The sequence below is a fragment of the Somniosus microcephalus genome, chromosome 33 (genome assembly GCF_052327205.1).
Source record: "Somniosus microcephalus isolate GS21.2 chromosome 33, FLI_Smic_1.0, whole genome shotgun sequence".
In the NCBI taxonomy this organism is placed as follows: Eukaryota; Metazoa; Chordata; class Chondrichthyes; order Squaliformes; family Somniosidae; genus Somniosus; species Somniosus microcephalus.
The window spans coordinates 26,801,803-26,824,045 of NC_141019.1; the positions used below are offsets into that span (position 1 = coordinate 26,801,803).

The following is a 22,243-nucleotide window of genomic DNA, read 5'->3' on the forward strand; positions in this document are numbered from 1 at the left end:
AACTGCTTTACAATAAGCTTTAGTACGAACCTCAATCTGCGTCCCTTTTGATAAATGTTACTGCTTTTTCCTGGATTTTTGTTAAATGCTTAAGATCAAGTGAGTAATACCGCAAATACTGTCACAGTATATAGAGTGGAAGGAATCCTTGACAGGCTACAGTCCAACCCTTAGCCCCAGTAATGAAGGAAGACTCAAACTTGCCATGAATCTCTGCTCAGCCCTAGAGGTGGTTCTCTATAAACAGGCTTCATTGGAAAGGTGAGTTTTGGCTAAGTGTATAAAATTTTGACAAACATGTATGTTTGAAGGGGGATTTCACAACCACTGCGTAGACTTGGACATACAAGCAGAATTGGGTTTACAGCACACAGAGAGAGGTGTCTAAGGAATACAGAGCTATAGACTTACACATATTGGCTGTGTAGAGATAGGTACAAAGATATTACATGCACACAGTATGTTAAGTACAAGAGCCAACAGGTTAAAAATGCAGTATGGGGGTGAAGTTATATGGCGCCTTTCACATTCCAAAGCACTTCACAGCAAATTAAGTATTTTTGATGTGTCCTCGCTGTTGTCATATAGGGAAATGTGGCAGCCAATTACACAGCAAAGTCCCTCAAACAGCAATGAGATAAATAACCAGATACTCTGTTTTTTAGTGGCGTTGCCTGAGAGATAAATGTTGCCATCCAGGCGAACTCCCCTGGTCTTCTTCGAAATAGTATCATGGGATCTTTTACATCCACCTGAGAGAGCAGACGGGGCCTCAGTTTAACGTCTCATCCAAAAGACAGCACCTCCGACAGTGCAGCACTCCCTCAGTACTGCACTGAAGTGTCAGCCTGGATTATATTCTAAAGTCCTAGAGTGGGAGCTTGAACCTATGACCTTCTGATTGAGAGACAATAGTAGTACCACTGAGCCATAGCTTTACCTACAGTTTTACAATATATAAGTGGTACAGGAAGATGTATGCATTGTATATCAAACAAACCTGTACCTGTATCTGCTTATATAGTGTATATATGTTTGTTTTTATTGTGATTGAATAAGCAGTCGATCCACCACACCCTTATTTCGGATTGGGCTGATGGTCTTTGTAGGCAGGTATACGTCTCCGACCCATTGCTGTGATTGTTTCGTTCGTACAGTACTGCCAGGCATGTTAAGTAGTCACATTGTAGTGTTGGACAGGCTTGAGTAGGTGCACAAATAAAAGAAAAAAGAACCTGGAAATACATAGTAGGTCAGTCCAGCGCTGTGGGGAGGTTTCGAGTGTCACCTTCGGCTGCAACCCACCCCCACCTGACAGTAAATAGGATCCCTATATACCTGCGCAACTATGACATTGTTGTAAACTTCGAACATAATAAGCAAGTGCAGACCGCGTTAAATATGAAAAGCTTCCCCCGTTTGGACTGCTGGTCCAGAGTGACCAACCTAACATCAGTCAATTGGCGCAGATATTAATCCGCATTGGGAGAATGGACCACTGCATCTATATTCGCACATCAGGACGATGTGTTTACTGGTGGGATCGACTCCACGCTTTATGTGTGTGTGAATCAGGGAGAGAACGGGGAAATGAGATGAAATTAAGGGGGCACGGTTTTTCGCTGAATATTTTCAAAAAACATCCAATTCCCCTCTCTGCCGCAGATGTTTCGGTACACGGGTACAGATGTTTCAGTGCTATTACTGAGAATGTCAAGTAATAATTCGGCAGAGATGCAACATTTTTTGTCCATTTGCAAATACGAGTGTAAAGAGTTCGTCAGCTGTATTAATACCCCTCGCAATTCTTTCTGCATAGTTGACACGGCATTTTACACACGAGCCAAAAAAGAAACAATTTAAAATCATCCATTCTGTCCCAAAACAGCTCCACAGAAAATAATGAGATTGAATCACTAGCATTTCCATACATTTTGATATGCAGTTGGGTTTTTTTATATTGGGCTTTACTTTTGCCTAAAGTCTACAAATTCCAATTCTGTGTTTATAAATCAGCTGTAACTTAGGGACTGGGTCAAAGCACTTCTGATTCCCCCACCCCTGGCACTAAAGAAGGTTCTTGTTGAGTGCCTTGTGTAGATTGAGGGGTTTATGTGGGGACTGAGCTGTCAGTTAAGAGGGGGCTAATCTTTGCTTGTACTTTCTGTCTGTCTGTCTCACACAAGGAGGTGACCAGGCGGGAACGCGCCGGATGAGGGACTGCCTCTCTTGGTGGCGCGTCGCTGCTTTATTTTTGTTCCATGGCTGTGCCAGAGAGGAGAGAGTGTCTATCTCCGGCAGTGTGCGCTAGTCCTCCGGGAGCAGCCGATTTCAAAGAGATCTGCAGCCGGCGAGAGGCGGGGAGATGCAGCCGGGCTCGGAATTAGCTCGACTCGGTCTACTTTGCTGCTGCTGCTGCCTCCTTGTCCCGGTCCAGAGCTGTGGACCCGGCCGGGGTTACGGCAGGAGGAGACCGTCCAGAAAGCTCAGTCCTCTTCTCTACAAGCAGTTCATCCCCAATGTTGCCGAGAAGACCCTGGGGGCTAGCGGCAGATCCGAGGGCAAAATCAGCCGCAATTCCGAGAAATTCAAGGAGCTGACTCCCAACTACAATCCTGACATTATATTCAAAGACGAGGAGGACACCGGGGCTGATCGCCTCATGACACAGGTAAGAGGAATCCTGCCATTCAACCAGGGACCAGCGGGCAAGAACTAAAGCACGTCGGTTTTAATAGATCCCCCCCTCCTCCTCTTTTTATTCTTATTTATTGAGAATTACGGGCTAATTTAACAGATTATCAGAGGGGAAGCCGAACCAAGAGCACCTTAAGCTGGGCTTCGATAGCCACATCCTTATCTTTTTATTCAGCCAGCGCCATTTAGAACGATACCATCGTATGTTTAATTCATTATTTATTTATTTATTTATTTATTCCCCCCCCCCCCCCTTCATAATTTTTGAAGCATTGCATTTAACTGGGGCAGAGAGACGGGGCTGGGGAGGGTTCCTGATTCTGCTTTTAAAAATGTTGCTCTTTAAAAGGTTGGTTGGGTTTAAAAAAAATGCTCATATTCGTTCCATTTAGAACGCGTTCATTCGGCATTGAATTGACTGAATGATTCGGTAATTTGGGAACCCCACATTTTGGAGCATGGCTAGGAATTTCGAATTTCCTCCCCCTCTCCTCTGCAAGGTAGCACTTCGCATTCTGTCAGAGCGGAGCCCCGCGCCATTCAAGAGCACTTCATACATTATTCTTTATTTTTGGAATCCTTTGCAAACCTCGTCAGATGTTGTGATTGAAGCGAGAGGGTAGTGTTGGAAATGTATTATTTAACGAGAGATGCTGCGGGCTCCATCATCTCTTCCCAAGCTGGTGTGTTCTATATATAGACAATGACCATGGAGCATAGCTTCAGTGCACGAACAAGCCTGGAGTGTAGTTTTAGGACAAGAAACAAACACACAGCACCCTGAAATGTATGTGAGGCAGAGTTTGATATGGAAAGAACGCTGCTGATCTTTGCTGCCGCCTTTCTTATCCTCTCACTCTACCACACACACGTTCTCTCTCTCTCTCTCTCTCTCGCTTTTCCCTTCAGCTATTACTGGGGTGACCTCTAGCCAGCCAGGACTGGCTGGGAGATGCTCAGGACTCGATACCATGGTGACTAGAGCCTGCATCCCGATGTTATGGAGACGGTGTCGGGATCAGACAGTCCTGCATCCCGTTGCTATGGAGATTGGGGGCCGGGAGGAGGCCGCCTCGGGGCCCCCCCCCCTGGAGCGATCCTCACGTCCTCTCCATCTCTCTCTTGTCTGGCAGACACGCTCGCTGCTACACCACCACCTCCCTCCCTCTCCCTCTGTCTCTCGCCAGTTGCTGCCTCGCACGGGATGCCTGGATGAAGATCTCCAAAATGCCTCAGCTATCATGTAGTGTGTGTGTGTGTGTGTGTGTGTGTGTGTGAGTGTGGGCTGTGCAGGAGTTTTCTGATGACCTTTAGCCGCTCCATTTTCCAGCCTCGGTAGTGTTAAGAAGATGGGCAGAGCGGCCGGGGAGGACACAGAGTAGCACCAGGGGGGGAGGAGAGAATCCCTGAATGACACACTCGCATTTAAAACAGGAGAGATGGCAGCAGCCTCTAAACACCATTCCACGGCTGACACCTATAATGGGCATCGAGGTTTGGGTTATCAGACTCATTAAAAATAAAAGGCAACTTCTAGTTTAGGTCGGGTGTGAATTGCAATGTTTTATTTAGTCATTCGGGGATGGTATTTCTGAGATACTGAGGTCTCTTTACACATTCAGCCTTTTCTGCTTTCAAGGCGAGCTGGTGTTTTCTATTGTAAATATAAAATAATTTGTAAAGCCTTGCTGGTGAATAATCTGTGCCCACCCACACCGACACACAGCACTGTTTCCCCTTGTAATAATTGGTCAAAGAGGATTCTAATCAGTGTTTCAATTGTTATTACCGACCGTGAGCTGATAAAAATAGAGATTAAAGGTTTCAGTGACTGTTTAGCTCGAGTTAATAGATAATTTACATCAAAGACCATTAGGGGTGACATATTCCACTGGGAATAGAACACACCCCCAAACCCAGAAAACAGAAAAAGCCAAATGCCATGTAATAGAAAGAAGTTGGGGAGGGGGGTAACAAAATGAAAAGATGGTCATTTAATTTCTGATTCTTTTAGAACTGAATTAAGATTTTAAAACCAAACATGTACATGTTTGTTTCCTTAATACTGTAAATTTGATCAATGTCCTTTTTGTTCTGCCCCATTGCTCAGCTGGGCAAATGCTCCACTTGGGGCACTGAACCACTGTAGATCAAAGAGGGTCTCTGGCTCATTCCCTTGTTCATGTTGAATTGGTCAATCTCAGCCAGGGTGCACAGTTGGCCTCAGTGTCCTCAGGCCAAGGAGGGTGGGGTTGGGGGGGATTTCGGGCAGGGTTCCTGCTTCTTATCACTATCCTGAAACCCCTCGTCAGAATTGGGTGTGGGATGACAATGGAGGGGACAGTAAGCTGTGATGACTACATGAAGGAATAGCCCTGACACTCAACCTTGTATGCGAAGGGTAGCCAGGAAGCATTTGGAATTGTACCCTAATGTGTTGTCGACTTTGAGAAGAAAATAGGAAGGGAAATAAATAAATGTTCTTTATTTCTACACCATCTTAGGAAGCTTATAATTTTAGCTCCATAGAGAACACATTCAGTTCAGATGAGGGTGACCCAATGTGAACACAACTCCTGCTGTTTTGGGGGCTGGGTCTCCCCTCCTGAATCAGCCCCTGCACTGGGGGTATTAAACTACCCATCCATGAAGGCGCAGATCTTTGATTTCTAGCTGACATCAACATGAGATTCTCATCTGCCATTTCTACAGCCTGATGCAAACCTTCCTTGAAGCCCTGGCTCTGAGGCTAATGTGGTGGGCATTTTACTGTGAACTCCGATTGGATTAATTATCTCCACACCATGTACAAAATCAATTGCTCCAACTCGGCAACAGATTTGAATTTGCAGCACATAATCAAAATCTTGATACATAGCATGTTAATGGATAGTTATTTTCTTACTCTAGTCTTGGAACTGAGGGTAACAGAATGTTTCTAATTAAATATGACAATAAAAGGATGAAATTAATCTTTTTCAGATCATCCTTGATGTGATAACTTTCCACTGCAAGTCAAGTTTTATTGCACAAATGTACAATCTTAGTCCAATTTTGTGTCTTGATAAAAGTTTCCTCCTACCCATGAATTAAGTGTTTGTAGCTGTCTGGATCAATCACAGTTAACTCAATGCAACAGGATCATTCCCTTTGAATACTAAAGAACCATTATTTAATGGTAAAATGCAAATTCACACTATTTTGTGCCAGGATATACATTCACTTTTTATTTTCTTTCTGCTACCCCTAGTTTTCTCTCTCGTATCCCCATCTATTCCAAAAGCAGTAACGTGCAGGGCCACAGTTCCATGGGCCTTGGTAGCCCTCTGGTACTTCACCCATGTGGCCATTCTTCATGTCTGAACCTTGATAGTAAGTGTTGGCAGGCTCTTTGACTGTGGGCTCAATCCTGGCCTCGCCCAGTGTCCACACATGCACCCCTTGGCAGGGGTTATTGGACAGCAGTCAGGGACACGAAGACCCAACTGTAGTGCCTTCATTGCTGTCCCGGCTGAGATCCAATAGTTCACCACAAAGCAAAGATCTAATCTGGAACTGACCTGTGTCTATATAGTTGGGTACCACAACACACATTTTGTGTTCAAAATTATGAAGGGTTTTGAGTGTTCAAAATTATGACAGGTTTTGATAAATAAGGAGAAACTGTTTCCACTGGCAAGAGGGTCGGTAACCAGAGGACACAGATTTAAGGTAATTGGCAAAAGAACCAGAGGCGAGATGAGAATTTTTTTTTACGCAGCGAGTTATGATCTGGAATGCGCTGCCTGAAAGGGCGGTGGAAGCAAATTCAATAGTGACTTTCAAAAGGGTATTGGATATATACTTGAAGAGGAAGAAACATTGCAGGGCTATGGGGAAAGAGCGGGGGAGTGGGACTAATTGGAGAGCTCTTTCAAAGAGCCGGCACAGGCACAATGGGCCAAATGGCCTCCTTCTGTGCTGTATGATTCTATGAACACACTGCAGTTATCCATTGTGGTATCAGTAGAGCCCACATTTGCTACTTCTAAAGAATTTTTGCTGCTTGCCAAAATACATGTAACATACTTACTTAAGCGGGAAGCAGAGGATGCTTCCGTCACTGTTGCAAATTAAATGTAACTCTTAAGAGTGAATGGAATTGCAACCTCCCCAAAATTCACCTGATGTATGAACAAGCTTTGTTCAATGTTAAAAGGGCAACAGAAACAGACATGACCCTCCCAGAAAGGATGTTGTTTTAACTTTACTGATTTAAAGGGTTAATGATGGGTGAGACTTCCTTTTTAAACCCCAACATGACTTCCACAATCAGGACATGATTTTCAGAAAATGTACAACATAACTATGTCACTCACTTAACCTGTCTAGTTTATTGTCAGAAATCTGCCTCTTTGCGGTTTTCAGCTTCAGTATACTGCCTTTTTTTGAAAGTGGCTGCATAATTTCAGAATTATTCAATATTTAAATGTCGGGGGAATCGTTTAAGTGTCAGTTTTTCACAATTGCCATTGTTCCATTTGCTAACCAGGGAAAGCAAAAGTGGTCAGCAAGTTGGGGATACCATAGCTTGTCAACTAGGAAAAAGATCTGACATGGAGCAGGCCCCTAGAGAACAATAAAGGAGGCAATAGGAAAAAACGCTTTTATATTTATTTTTTTAAAGGCCTTGTCACATTTACTGTGGCAGTGAGAAGCTGTTGTTAAGAAAATATCACAAAGCAGAGAGATGAGGGGATGCAGATGTTTTAAAAGTAGCACTGATTTTTCTCCCTTTGCACTGGCCCTCTCTCTCCCCAGGCCACAAACATCAGTACCTTGTAAACTCTCAACTCAAAACACCTGACAATATGCAAACTAATGTAATTTTATTTTTAAAAAATATGAAAATGCTCCAATTCTTAAAACTTTTTATCTGCTTTAGTAGTGTCTCTTCCCATACATTTTCACACAATATTCATATTATCTTATGTGCAAGCTAAATATAATGTCGCTCACACTCCATTGAGTACAGCGGGCAGCATAAAATTCTGTAAATTAGGTTATTTTCAAAAGGCTAAAGTTTTGTGCGAACAAGTTTAATGACATTTTTTTGTGGCTTTAGTTTTGTACCTGGCCACTTCTGCAAAAACATGACAAACATTTACAAGGGTTTAATTTTCATGATAAGAGTGCAAACGTAAAATCTACAAAAATAAGGAAAATTTCCCAATTAGCAGTAACTATTGTGTTCCCTACTTACACACTCTAATTCTCTGTACCATAGACTCAATTACCCACTTTAATTGGGAAACTAAATAGCCACAGTTAAAGTAGGCAGCCCAAATCCCAGAGTGCAGTATAGCAGCCCTAAGAGGGACACTCGGATATTTGGGGATGAAATTTGTCTTGGGTGATAGCGCACCCACAACCCATTTTACATTCCACCCAATTGAAGTTAATGGGAAAGAAAATTGGGCAGGGTGTAATACAAGCTGCCGATGAGCTGTCACCCAAGACACATTTCATCCCCATTATACCCAAGTGGTATCATGCCTGCATGCACATTATACTGCCTAGCCCATACGACCTGGAATTCCCTGTCTAAGCCTCTCCACCTCTTCACCTCCCTCTCCTTCTAACCCACCTTTTTGACCAAGCTTTTGGTCACCCCTCCTAACAGCTGCTTCTTTGGCTCGACATACATTTATTTTGCTGATTCTGCCTCTGTAAAGCTTTCTACATTAAAGGCACTAGATAAGTGTAAGTTGTTATAATGATCACTGATCTATTCGTTGAGAACCCCCAACTACATAGCAACCTTTGAATTCCTTGTCATGGTTAGAATGTAGAACTCGCAACCACAGGAAGTGGTTGAGGTAAATAGCTTGTATGCTTTCAAAAGGAAACTAGACGAGTACATGAGAGAAAAGGGAATAGAAAGATATGCTGAAAGGTTGAGATGAGGTAGGTGGAATGGGAGGAGACTCGTGTGGAGCATAAACATCAGCATAGACTAGATGGGCCGAATGGTTTGTTTCTGTGCTGTGTATTCTGTATTTTTTAGTAAGACCATTTCTTTCTTAAAGCTGATTTCTGTTTGATTTGGAAATCTTGAGAAGCTTTTCCCAGGGTTAAAGTATTGTTTAAAACCAGTTAAAATAAATCTAGCTTTTTAATTGGCCTGTTGTGCTGTTTGTCTAAATGTATTGATTCAATCTGTGATACATCTAAGAGGTGCAAGACAGTTACTAATTTAACATGCATTCAATTAAATCTCACATTAAAATAACATTCAGCAGAATATTTGAGTATATAAGTAAGGTAGCAGTTGGGAAGATTAATTGTGGATCATTTTATTCACCTCTATGGCGTGGCAGAATGGACATTTTCTTCTTGCCTCTTTTTCTTTTTTTGCCTCTTTTGTTTTTCAAACAGGTTCTATTGTGAAGGCAAAACATGATATCAGCCACAATGATATTATTAGTCAGATACAAAACAGGCAATGATCAGAAGACTAACTGACAATGGCTGTACACGTATCAAACAGTGCAACATGCTTTATTAAAGATCTGAACAGATTGTTCAGATGTGATTTCCATTGTAAGAAAATTATATAAAAGATTAAAAACCGTATCTTCTGTAGCTGTCACAAACACAAGTAGAAAATTAATTTTAAAAATCTATAAAACAACTTTTTTGGGGGGGCGGGGCGGGCGGCACGGGTATCATTGGGAATGGGAATACCCAAACCTCAAGATGATCCCCAAAAACACCATTATAAAATTTCCCTTACTAACCATTGGCATGTTCTTTTTTGATTGAGACTGCCAATTTTGCATTGTCACCTCATCCCTAAGAACTGGATTGAGATTGCCCAAACCCATTTCACTTTGGGTTCTTGGTGTCGGGCAGAAGAAACATGCATTTCCTCAGTTTGGGCTGCATTTAAACTCTTGGATAAATGTTATGATCTAACACTCCCAATGCAGAGCTTTGCACAGCAGGAGTGCATATCGAGAACTTGGGCATGAAGACCAGCTTTCTGTCTGGGAATGCTAAATTGTAACATTTATCCCTTCGATCCCATATTCTCAGTTACTGTGCCATCCAAGCTCTGTAAAGCAACTTTAATAATCCTGATTCCGCCCCCCCCCCCGCAATCGCATGGACCATACAACATTCTATTGCAGTGTAGTGTATTATGCTAACATTGCCGCTATTGTCAAATTGGGATGTGCAATGATCACTTCTAATCCTTTCATTTGATAAGTCAAGCTGCACTGTCAGGAGTTAAGAAATGTATTACAATGTGATTTAAGGTTTGGAACAGAAATGGTCGTATGCTAGTGGGAATGACTTCAATTTGGATTAGGAGGTCTGAAATTAATGTAATCTACTGTAAAAATAGAAAACAGGATTTGTCAAAACTATAAAGGTTTTGTGTTGCACACCTGTAGTATTGGAGAAGTAAAAAGTACATTTTGCAATACTGCAGTTGCTAACAAATTGTTTATAATTCCCTGGGCAATATCTATAATTCTGCTGAAACAGCAGGTGGAGAGCTCAAGCCTTGGCTTCATAGCAGGAAGCCATTCACAGCATCAACATCCAGCTTCACACACGGGACAGATCAGAGTGCTACCACGGGACTATGCTGCTGTTGTATTTTTCTTCATTACTTATTGTAAAACATGCATTTCCAGTTGGCTGTTTATTATCACTATATTTGATCACTTTACCAGCAAACTTTATGCTGACGTCAGGAATACAGTATTCACTTCGTGAGAATTCCCATTGAAATATATTCTGTTAAATAAGAAGTCTCCTTATTGCCAAATTGAATCCAACTACTGGGGGTATTCATGTGATATTTGTGTTGAAATAATGGTACAGATCGGTCATAAGGTCTGAAAAAGTGTCCACTATCAAAAAATGTACTCACAGCAGGGACCTCCGAAGATTTGTTCTGGTTTACCAGGCAAGAGTTTGATGTTTCTTAAATTATCCTTTTTCCTCCAATTATGTCCCTCTTTGTCCTGAAGCCACTGACTTTTGCTGGGGGCAGTTCCATGACTGTCAACTGCCCTCTAGTACCTTGATCAAGTGGCTAATGAGCTGAGACAGTGAGTGTTGGCACGTTACTTGAATTGTGCATGGTATCATAGCCAAGCCTGATTGTGTTCTCTCTCAATGGCCATACATATGCATTTGCCAGCAGTGGTCACTGCACAACTATCAGGAGTGGAACTCTGACCGATTTTCCCTGACCCTAGTCCAGGACCACTCAGGTCAACAACAGCAACCCAACTGCCATCACAGCTTAGATCAGTTAACTTAGCACTGATTGGGGAGCGATCTAGGGACTTTCCTGGTCTGTATGGCCCAGTTCCACATCAGGGCATTGATTATATCATTGGAACCATCGGGGAAGCCTTAAGCAGCTAATTTTAAGCAGATTCTAATTGTAATACATCTCCTGAGGTGTTTCCTATTGCAAAGAAAAAGTGAACATGGAGCGTACTTCAAGATATCTCCAGTGAGTGAGTAAATGTGCTATATTGTTTCCAAGGTAGTAGAACATCTAGTGGCACTGCACCAATGATTAAAAAAGACATTCAGTGTGTGTGACTTGATGATTGGAAATTGAGGGTTAATTCTATTCCATTTCTTTTGGTGCATTTTATGCTATGAACTGCCTCAACTACCTTTAATGCTGCAGTTTGCACTGCAGTGTTCATTGCAGAGCAGTGTGCTGTGATGACTCCATGAAGTTAATCATGTAGATGAATCCCATCAGCGCACTCTGCGCCGATTGACTGACTGACGCAAAGATGCTACTCACTCAATTTCCATGATTTCTTTTCCTGAAGACATTGGTTCATGGCGGGGTACAGTTCCAAGGGTGCCGGTTGTCCTCTGGTAACTTGCCCAAGTGGCATCTCTTCAGGTGTAATCCTAGACGGAGAGTGTTGACCAGCTATTTTGACTCTAGAGGGCACCATAGGCAAGCCCAATCCTGCTCCCACCCAACATTCACAAATGCACCCTTTCCAGTTGGGGGGTCAGTGGAACATTCCTGGGCTAAGTCATCTAGAAAGCGCACCAAGTGCTGTATCTACCCTCTGAAAAGCCCAGGAAAGCTTCCACAATGTTGGTTATGCCATGAAGGATTAGAATAAGTAATAGATGCTGGATGGGTAATAAATGCTGGCCTTGCCAGCGACGCCCACATCCCATGAACGAATAAAAAAAAAACACGCAGCTTAAAAGCCCATTTTGAAAGTAGGGATTGCAAGCTTTAAAATGGTGAACAGGATTCCTTTCTGATAGCACTACAGAAAATGGCCAACAAGCCCCCAGGATCTAGACAAGATATTTGTTATTGATTAGTCTGAGCAAGATTTAGATTCACCAAAAAGGTGTATTTGACAAGTGGGAGAAGTTAAATTCTACTTCAATGACATGAAGCTACAATTTACACTCGAGCAGTGCTACTACTGCATTCATTATACATGTTACCAGCATCTTTCCGACTCCCAGATGGAGCAACTGTAGGCATCTTTGCTGTTTTGAAACTGTTGAAATCAAGACTCATCACAACATCTCTTACTGCAACTCATTCTTTCCAAGTACCTCAGAACTGTGAAACTTGACATTTTCTTTCCACTGACAATCAGCAGGCTTTTAAAACCCAAGCTTGCTATTCCCTAATCATTACTTTTTGATGTATCTTGTCTTCTCTGCTATTCTTTCCAACCTTGGGTGATGTTCTGCACTATGGGCCTTGGCCATACACCTAGCTTTCTCAGTACAAAGGCAATGCCTTCAGTTATTTCAAAGGTCACACCTGGACTGGAGAATTCCCGCCCCCACCCCCTAACAACACAGTGGCTTACCAACATCCCCACAGCCACAACTAAGAACCAAACTTCCTTGTAATTTCTCACCTCTCCAGTGATGAATGTCTTGGGCAGTATTGACTGTGTCCATTTACTAATCAGTGCGCTTACTCTTTGGATAGTACAGGCTGTGACTCCAGAAATACATACCAGTTACCTTGGCTGCGGCCATGACTCCGTTATCCTCACATATTCAAGCATAGGTAGGAGGTTTAAGGAAGAAGACATAACTGATGGCTGGCTGGCAGGTAAGGTAAAATCTTATGGATACCTGTGTTTTGTTTGCTTATTGCCATCCTCTTTTCCACAGAGCAACACAGTGTCTGAATCTGTGGCTCCACTCCAACTGCCCCATCCCACTCTCTTGCCGACCTCGCCATTCAGCGTGCCTATTGGGGGCTAACCTCGCCAACCTTCTCATCCTGCTCATCCCACTGCCCCCTTGTACTCTGCCAGCAGAAGAAAAACCTCCGTATTTAGTTCCAGAATGTCCATTCAGCCACAAACAAGGCCCTTGACATCCACATGGGTGATTGCACTGATATCATGGCTTTGACTGAAACTTGAAAGAAACGAAAGACTTGCATTTCTATAGCGCCTTTCACAGCCACTGGACACCCCAAAGCGCTTTACAGCCAATGAAGTACTTTTTGAAGTGTAGTCACTGTAGTAATGTAGGAAATGCGGCAGCCAGTTTGCGCACAGCAAGCTCCCACAGAAAGCAATGTGATAATGACCAGATAATCTGTTTTAGTGATGTTGATTGAGGGATAAATTGGCTAGAACACCAGGGATAACTCCCTTGCTCTTCTTCAAAATAGTGCCATGGGATCTTTTACGTCCACCTGAGAGAGCAGGTGGGCCTCAGTTTAACGTCTCACCCGAAAGACGGCATCTCTAACAGACCAGCACTCCCTCAGTACTGCACTGGAGGGTCAGCCTAGATTTTTTGTTCTCAAGTGTCTGGAGTGGGACTTGAACCCTCAACCTTTTGACTTAGAGGCGAGGGTACTTCCCACTGAGCCACAGCTGACACTCGTACACTTGGCACACTGGTGACACCTCGCCTCTTACAGAAGCCTCTCTGCCTGACTATACCTCCCACTGCCATGTGGCGGTGTGGCCCTCATCACCAAATCACACCTTGGTCTCTTCCCACTGCTGCTCTGACACCTTCTCCTGCTTAGAGCACCTTACCTTATTCCACCCTTCTCACCTCTTAAAATTCTCCTCGTCTTTGAGCCCCCTCCTCTTCCTCGTCTCCATGCTGCCCCTTGGTGCTATCATCCGCAGACATGGGGTCAGCTTACACATGTAATGTGATAATACCCAGCTCTACGTCGCCACCACTTCTATTGACTCCTCCACTGCTTCTGTGTTGTCAGATTGCTTGTCCGACATTCGGTCTTTGATGAGCCGCAATTCCTCCACTTAAATGTTGGCAACACCAAAACTGTCGTCTTTAGCCCCTGCCATAAACTCTGTACCTTTGCCACTGATTCCATCCCCTTCCCTGGCCACTGTCTCAGGCAGAACCAGACTGCTTGCAACCTCGGCATCCTATTTGACCCTTAGCTGAGCTTTCTACCCCATATCCTCTCCATCACCAAGATCGCCTACTTCCACCTCTGTAATATCCTCCGCCTCTACCCCTCCCCCAGCCCATCTTCTGCTGAAACAGTCATCCGTGCCTTTGTGACCTGCAGACTCGACTATTCCACTGCTCCCCTGGCTGACCTCCTTCACCCGCCACAAACTTCAGTTCATCCAAAGTTTTGCTGCTGGTATCCTATCCTGGCTCCCATCAAGTCCTTGCTGATCTACGTTGGCTCCTGGTCTCCCACTGCATCCAGTTTAAAATTCTCATCCTTATGTCTATATTTCTTAATGGTCTCGCCCCTCCCTATCTCTGTAACCTACTCCAGCCTTACAACTCCTCCCACCGCCCCCCCTCTTTGTTCCTTCAACTCTGGCCTTTTATGCATCCGTCTCCTCCCTTTGCCCCACCATTGGTGGCCATGCCTTCGGCCAATCAGGTCCCATGTTCTGGAATTCCTTCCCTAAACCCCTCTGCCTTTCCACCTCCCTCTACCCCTTTTAAGACCCTCCTTAAAACCCACTGAGCTTTTGCTCACCCCTCCGAATATCTCCTCCTTTGGCTCGGCATCCACCTGATTACACCTCCTGAAGTGCGTTGGGGTGTTTTTCTACATTAAAGGCGCTATGTAAATGCAAGTTGTTGTTGAGAGGTGTAATGGGACATTCATAAGCTTGGAACAGTTTGAGGAAGCTTGTATTTAACTGGGGGTAGGGGTGGGGAGACGGCAGGGGTGGTAAATCATAATACAGCCTCTAGAAGGATTACAAATACTTGTTGCAGCCAGTTGTGCTATGTGATATTGTCCTGTTGGATGACTTGAGTCCAGTGATGTGGGAGGTTGATGGATCAATGTGCTGCACTATAGAGTGACACGATGCAGGTTCACACTGACTATTCCCCACACAGTGAATTCCCCATCTTAGTTGGGTTGCCAGGGGAAGTCACTAAATGGAATAAAGCTCCTCGGGAAGGAAAACAAATTAAAAAAAAATCAAAGCTGTGTGCAAGTCATCCTAAGTCTTTCTCAATTTTACGATTTCACTGGTTCTAGCGTATCAATGTGTAACATGTTCACATGAAATTCCTTTGTCTACTGTTTTAGCGGAGATGATTTTAAATGGGTCAACTCCTCTGATATAATAGCGAACAAAGGAATTTCATTTGAATGTGTTAAGCCTTTGTGTGCTAGTATTTACACAGAGTAATTTCAAGGTCATAGTCTAGAAGAATGATAATTGAATAGATTTTAGGCACTTTTATCTTACGAATCAGATTTTGGGAGAGCAACATTCAAATGCCCTTTGTGCATCGCTTTCCCTGGTTGATAGCCTGATTTAGCACAGCTCTCCCTGTTGGCCTGTTGAAGGACAGTTTGTAAAAGAGGACACCACTTTTCCTGGGTATGCATGTGTGATCTCATCACAGAGCACTGCACATAGCAAAAGCTTAAAATTATGAAACCTTAGTTTATAATAGTGATGAAAAAATATTCCTCTTTAAGTTAAATTATTTTCTATATGCAAATGAAGTGGTAAGATAATTCAATTTAGAGTAACTGATGCAAATCTTTTTCCACTGCTTCCTTGAACATTGCAGTTATTGCACTGCACAGAATGTAAAAGGTTTATGGAGGTCATTCCATAATTTTCAATTAACAAATGTAATCTGCTTTTACAGAAAGTAAAATGGAGCTAATGGAGACTTCGTTTTATAATAGGTTAGAGCCAGAAACATTTATTCGAGGAGAAGGTTGTGGTAATGATGTGCCAAATAACTGCCCGAATCCGTGAAGTTAAAGCTTAAGACTGAAGCCTTTTATTAAGTAAGAATCATGGCAGAGTTAACAGAGTTCATCATCGCCCGAGCCCTTGGTAGAACATACCAGAAGAGGGGCGGGGCCAGGGAGGAGCATTAGTGGTTCCCCCCGGTGGAACATTCCAGACATTACAAGTACAAGTACAAATATCAGGACACAGAGTTATTTCATCACAGGTAAATTAGGAAGTCGTCAACAAGCATCATTTTTACTGATTTACCAGAAAGTCCATCAGTTGCAGACAACTTCCAGTGTGGGAGATCACGCGGATAACGTGTGAAGTGTAGCAAGATAGACATCAAAATCAGCACAAATCTTGCAACTTAAATGCCCAAGTTTGTCTGAGCAAAACTTGCACTTGACAGTTTGAGTGAAGACAGGAAGGCAGTATGTGGTTTAAAAATGACATTTTCATCTAATAAATGCAAAGTTTTTTTTAATTAGTTCCACATTTTTATTTGTGACATTTGCATCCATGACAGTGAAAGAACTGTGCCTATTCTTTTTATGTTGAGAAGCAAATAGTCTGGTGTTTCTTTCAGACAACTTTTAAATGAAATGATAATTCAGCCAATGACCAGGTCTTTGATCACGTAGAAGGGATTTCTGGACTAGATCTCACTTTTGTTATTTTTTTCTTGCCAATTTTTCTCCACTGGTTTTCACCTTTCCCCACCTGAAGGCTGGGGTCGGGTCCACGGGTACTAATCACCCTCTGTTGTCTTGCGCAAGTCGCCATTATTCATATTATCAGCCTTGACCGTGAGCGTCGGCAGGCTATTTGATCACAGCTGAGCCCAATTCTGCCCTGAGTTTTCACTTTTAGCCGTGAGTACACCAGAGTACATCTCCAGATGTGATTCATGGCAGGCATGTTACTGTAGGAACAATAGGAAAAAGTAAAGGAACCAAGAACCAACCACAGGTACCAACCACCTGGACAATCGCCTTAAAGGGCTAAACACAGCTCTATCTTGGCAACTAAACATCACGACCAGGCACGAGATTCCAGACTACACATTAGCAATGTCAGGGGAGATCAACCAATAATGTATTGAAAAAAATTATTAAATGCTTTGTCATGTGAAGTATCTCAAAGTCAATTAATTTTGAAGTGCTAGTGACTGTTGTTATGTAGGCAATGAAAACCTACGTCTGCAATGCAGTTGGAACATCGGAGATTGTCTCCTCTTATATTTGGGAGTGTATTGAATGATGGGAGAAGCACACATCAGCCATCGCCAGCACTCCCTCGAGGTAAAAGTGCATTTAAAGTGGAATGAAACCCAGGGGTTAAAATATTCTTATTTCTTCCCCCCCTCTTAATTTAATTACTATGGACGCATCTCAGCTATTTCCTTACCCTCTGGTCAGAGTGGTTTCTGCTCACTTATTTTGAACACAATGGAGTACATGGCTAATTCCATGATCCTGGGGAGCCATGCTTGCAGGGAGCGTGGGTCAGTGATCGGGCGACAGCATTGCAGCCTCAATCTTCCAATCCAAGCTCCCTGAGTGCAGTTTTCCATATATTTTCATCCGTTAGAAAGAAGGGTTAAATTCACCTCTTTTTGTTTGAGTTGCACCTGTTCATCAAACTGGTGGATGCATGTAGGTTCCCTCTGGTTGGCTTTGTACCTGAAGTTCAATAATCATGCTTGGCAGAAACCAGCCAAACGGCACATAAGTGCACTGATGGTGTATGTCTTCATACTTCTCAAGCAGCTAATAAGCTGTTTAATTTCTTGTGAACTATCCGTAAATAAAGCTGTGCAGTGAAGAAACCAGAATTGTTAATTAATGGCTATTCACAAACCAAGTTTTTTTAGCCTGTGACTTGATCTCCCTCCTTAGTCAGCTGAATGAAAAGCAGGATGATCTTTTCAGGCCTGGATGTGGATTGCTAAGCATGGGCTCAGAAACCCAAAGATCTTGGAAGGAGATTAGGGAGAAGCACCATGACCTGAGGATAGCACCAAGGTAATGCAAAAATGAAACCAACTTCTGCTGGCTTTAGTATGGACTGTAAGCACACACTTGAATATGACCACTTATGGCATTCCAAACTGATGTATCAACATAGAAACATAGAAGATAGGAGCAGGAGTAGGCCATTCGGCCCCTCGAGCCTGCTGCGCCATTCAATGAGATCATGGCTGATCATCCAAATTCAGTACCCTGTCCCTGCCTTCTCCCCATATCCCTTGATCCCTTTAGCCTTAAGAAATATATCCAACTCCTTCTTGAATATATTTAATGAACTGGCCTCCACCGCCCTCTGCGGCAGAGAATTCCACAGGTTCACCACTCTCTGGATGAAGAAATTCCTCCTCATCTCAGTCCTAAATGGCTTACCCCTTATCCTTAGACTATGACCCATGGTTCTGGACTCCCCGGCCATCGGGAACATCCTTCCTGCATCTAGTCTGTCCAGGCCTGACAGAATTTTATAGGTTTCGATGAGATCCCCTCTCAATCTTCTAAACTCCAGTGAGTATAAGCCCAATCGACACAATCTCTCCTCATAAGTCATTCCTGCCATCCCAGGTATCAGCCTGGTGAATCTTCGCTGCACTCCTTCCATGACAAGAACATCCTTCCTCAGATAAGGCGTCCAAAACTGCACACAATACTCAAGGTGCGGTCTCACCAAGGCCCTGTACAACTGCAGCAAGACATCCTTGTTCCTGTACTCGAACCCTCTTGCTACGAAGGCCAACATACCATTTGCCTTCTTAACCGCCTGCTGCACCTGCATGCTTACCTTCAGCGACTGGTGCACAAGAACACCCAGGTCTCTTTGCACTTCCCCTTCTCCCAATCTATTGCCATTCAAATAATAATCTGCCTTCCTGTTTTTGCCACCAAAGTGGATAACCTCACATTTATCCACATTATAGTGCATTTGCCATGTTTCTGCCCATTTGCCATGTTTCTGCCCAATCACCCAACCTGTCCAAATCGTACTGGAGTTTCACGACATCCTCCTCACAGCATACCCTCCCACCCAGCTTTGTGTCGTCCGCAAATTTGGAGATACTACATCCAATTCCCTCATCCAGATCATTAATATATATTGTGAACAGCTGGGGTCCTAGGACCGATCCTTGCGGTACCCCACTAGTCACTGCCTGCCACTCGGAACGCGACCCGTTTATTCCAACTCTTTGCTTTCTATCTGCCAACCAGTTCTCTATCCATGTCAATACCTTGCCCCCAATCCCATGTGCCTTAATTTTGCACGCTAATCTCTTATGCGGGACCTTATCGAAAGCCTTCTGAAAGTCCAAATACACCACATCCACTGGCTCTCCCTTATCTATTTTACCAGTTACATCCTCAAAAAATTCCAGTAGATTAGTCAAGCACGATTTACCTTTTGTAAATCCATGTTGACTTTGTACGATCCTGTCACTGCTTTCCAAGTGCTCTGCTATTACATCTTTTATAATGGACTCTAGCATTTTCCCCACTACCGATGTCAGGCTTACCGGTCTATAATTCCCCACTTTTTCTCTACCACCTTTTTTGAATAGTGGGGTAACATTAGCTACCCTCCAATCCATGGGTACTGTTCCAGAGTCTATCGAGTTCTGGAAGATGACCAGCAATGCATCTACTATCTCCAGGGCCACTTCCTTAAGTACCCTAGGATGTAGATTATCAGGCCCTGGGGATATATCGGCCTTCAATCCCGTCAACTTCCCCAACACCATTTCCCTACAAATACTGATTTCTTTCAGTTCTTCCCTCTCATTAGTCCCTATGTTCCCCGACATCTCTGGGAGGTTATTTGTGTCCTCCTTTGTGAAGACAGAACCAAAATATGTATTTAATTGGTCTGTCATTTCTTTGTTCCCCATTATAAATTCCCCTGATTCTGACTGTAAGGGACCTACGCTTGACTTCACCAATCTTTTTCTCTTCACATATCTATAAAAGCTTTTACAGTCAGTTTTTATGTTCCCTGCAAGCTTACTTTCATAATCTATTTTCCCCCTCTTAATTAATCCCTTTGTCCTCCTTTGCTGAATCCTAAATTGCTCCCAATCCTCAGGTTTGCTGCTTTTTTTGGCCAATATATATGTCCTCTCTTTGGATCTTATGTTATCCCTAATTTCCCTTGTTAGCCACTGTTGAGTCACCTTTTTTGATTTATTTTTATGCCAAACTGGGATAAACAAATTCTGTAGTTCATCCATGCGATTTTTGAATGTTTGCCATTGCCTATCCACCGTCAACCTTTTGAGTGACATTACCCAATCAATCCTACCCAACTCGCGTCTCATACCATCATAGTTCCCTTTATTTAAATTCAGGACCTTAGTCTCTGAGTCAACTACTTCACTCTCCATCTTAATGAAGAATTCTATCATATTATGATCGCTCCGACCCAAGGGGCCTCGCACAACAAGATTGCTAATTAATCCTTTCTCATTGCATAATACCCAGTCTAAGATGGCCTGATCCCTAGTTGGTTCCTTGACATATTGGTCCAGGAAACCATCCCGTATACACTCCAGGAATTCCTCCTCCACAGTATTGTTACTAATTTGGTTAGCCCAATCTATATGTAGATTAAAGTCACCCATGATGACTGCTGTGCCCTTATTGCACGCTTCTCTAATTTCCCTTTTAATGCCATCTGCATTACTGTTTCGGGGTCTATACATCACTCCCACTAACGTTTTCTGCCCTTTGGTATTTCTCAGTTCTACCCATACAGATTCCACATCATCAGAGCTAATATCTTTCCTTACAACTGTGTTAATCCCCTCTTTAACCAGCAATGCTACCCCACCTCCTTTTCCTTTTTGCCTATCTTTCCTGAATATTGAATACCCCTGGATGTTGAGTTCCCAGCCTTGGTTCCCCTGGAGCCATGTTTCCGTAATTCCAATCATATCATATTCATTTACCTCTATTTGTGCTGCTAATTCATCCACCTTATTACAAATGCTCCTTGCATTAAGACACAAAGCCTTCACGCTTGTTTTTTTAACGCTCTTAGACCTTTTAGAATTATTATTTACTGTGGCCATGTTTGTTTTAAACCCTTGATTTCTCTGATTGCCACCTTTGTTTTTCTCCTTCCTGTCTTTTGCTTCTATCCTTGTTTCCCTTGTCTCCCTGCTCAGGTTCCCAACCCCCTGCCATTTTAGTTTAAACCCTCCCCCAGAGCACTAGCAAACACTCCCCCAAGGACATCGGTCCCGGTCCTGCCCAGGTGCAGACTGTCCGGTTTGTACTGGTCCCACCTCCCCCAGAACCGGTTCCAATGTCCTAGGAATTTGAATCCCTCCCCCTTGCACCATTCCTCTAGCCACGTATTCATTTGAAGTATCCTTCTATTTCTACTCTGACTAGCATGTGGCACTGGTAGCAATCCTGAAATTACTACCTTTGAGGTCCTATTTTTTAATTTACCTCCTAACTCCCTATATTCAGCTTTTAGGGCCTCATCCCGTTCTTTACCTATATCGTTGGTACCTATGTGCACCACGACAACTGGCTGTTCACCCTCCCTTTCCAACATTTTCTGCAGCTTCTCCGAGACATCCTTGACCCTTGCACCAGGGAGGCAACACACCATCCTGGAGTCTTGTTTGCTGCCGCAGAAACGCCTATCTATTCCCCTTACAATAGAATCCCCTATCACTATAGCTCTACCCCTCTTTTTCCTCCCATCCTGTGCAGCAGAACCACCCCTGGTGCCAGGAGGTTGGCTGCTGCTGCCTTCCCCTGTTAAGCCATCCCCCCCAACAGTATCCAAAACGGTATAACTGTTCGAGAGGGGGATGACCCCAGGGGATTCCTGCACTACCTGCCTGTGCCTAGTATTCTGCCTGATGGTCACCCATTCCCTTTCTGCCTGTGCAACCTTTACCTGTGGTGTGACCACCTCCCTAAACTTGCTATCCACGACTTCCTCAGCCTCGCGAATGCTCCAATATCTATCCATCCGCTGCTCCAGTGCCGCAATGCGGTCTGTCAGTAGCTTCAGCTGGACACACTTCCCGCACACATGGTCGTCAGGGACACAGGAAGTGTCCCTGATTTCCCACATAGTGCAGGAGGAGCAAACTACGGGGCTGAGCTGTCCTGACATGACTTACCCTTTACTTCCTTTAAATTAAGTTAAATTTTTGGTTACCAGCAGCCCCCGCTACACCTCAGAGCTTAGAAACTATAAACCACAGAGTTTAAGTTTGGAAAAAAAAGGAGAGAGAGAGAAATACTCACCAACCA

General features: G+C 43.5%; 1 protein-coding gene across 1 annotated transcript in view; it reads left to right on the forward strand.

Moving 5' to 3' along the window:
* Positions 1–2,277: 2,277 nt before the first annotated feature.
* Positions 2,278–22,243, forward strand: part of LOC147097034 (sonic hedgehog protein-like) — a 115,827-nt gene continuing 95,861 nt past the window's right edge. Inside the window, exon 1 of the mRNA XM_085972775.1 lies at positions 2,278–2,671. Coding sequence (XP_085828901.1) covers positions 2,366–2,671 — 306 coding nt within the window. The 5' untranslated portion in view covers positions 2,278–2,365. The remainder of the gene's footprint in view (positions 2,672–22,243) is intronic.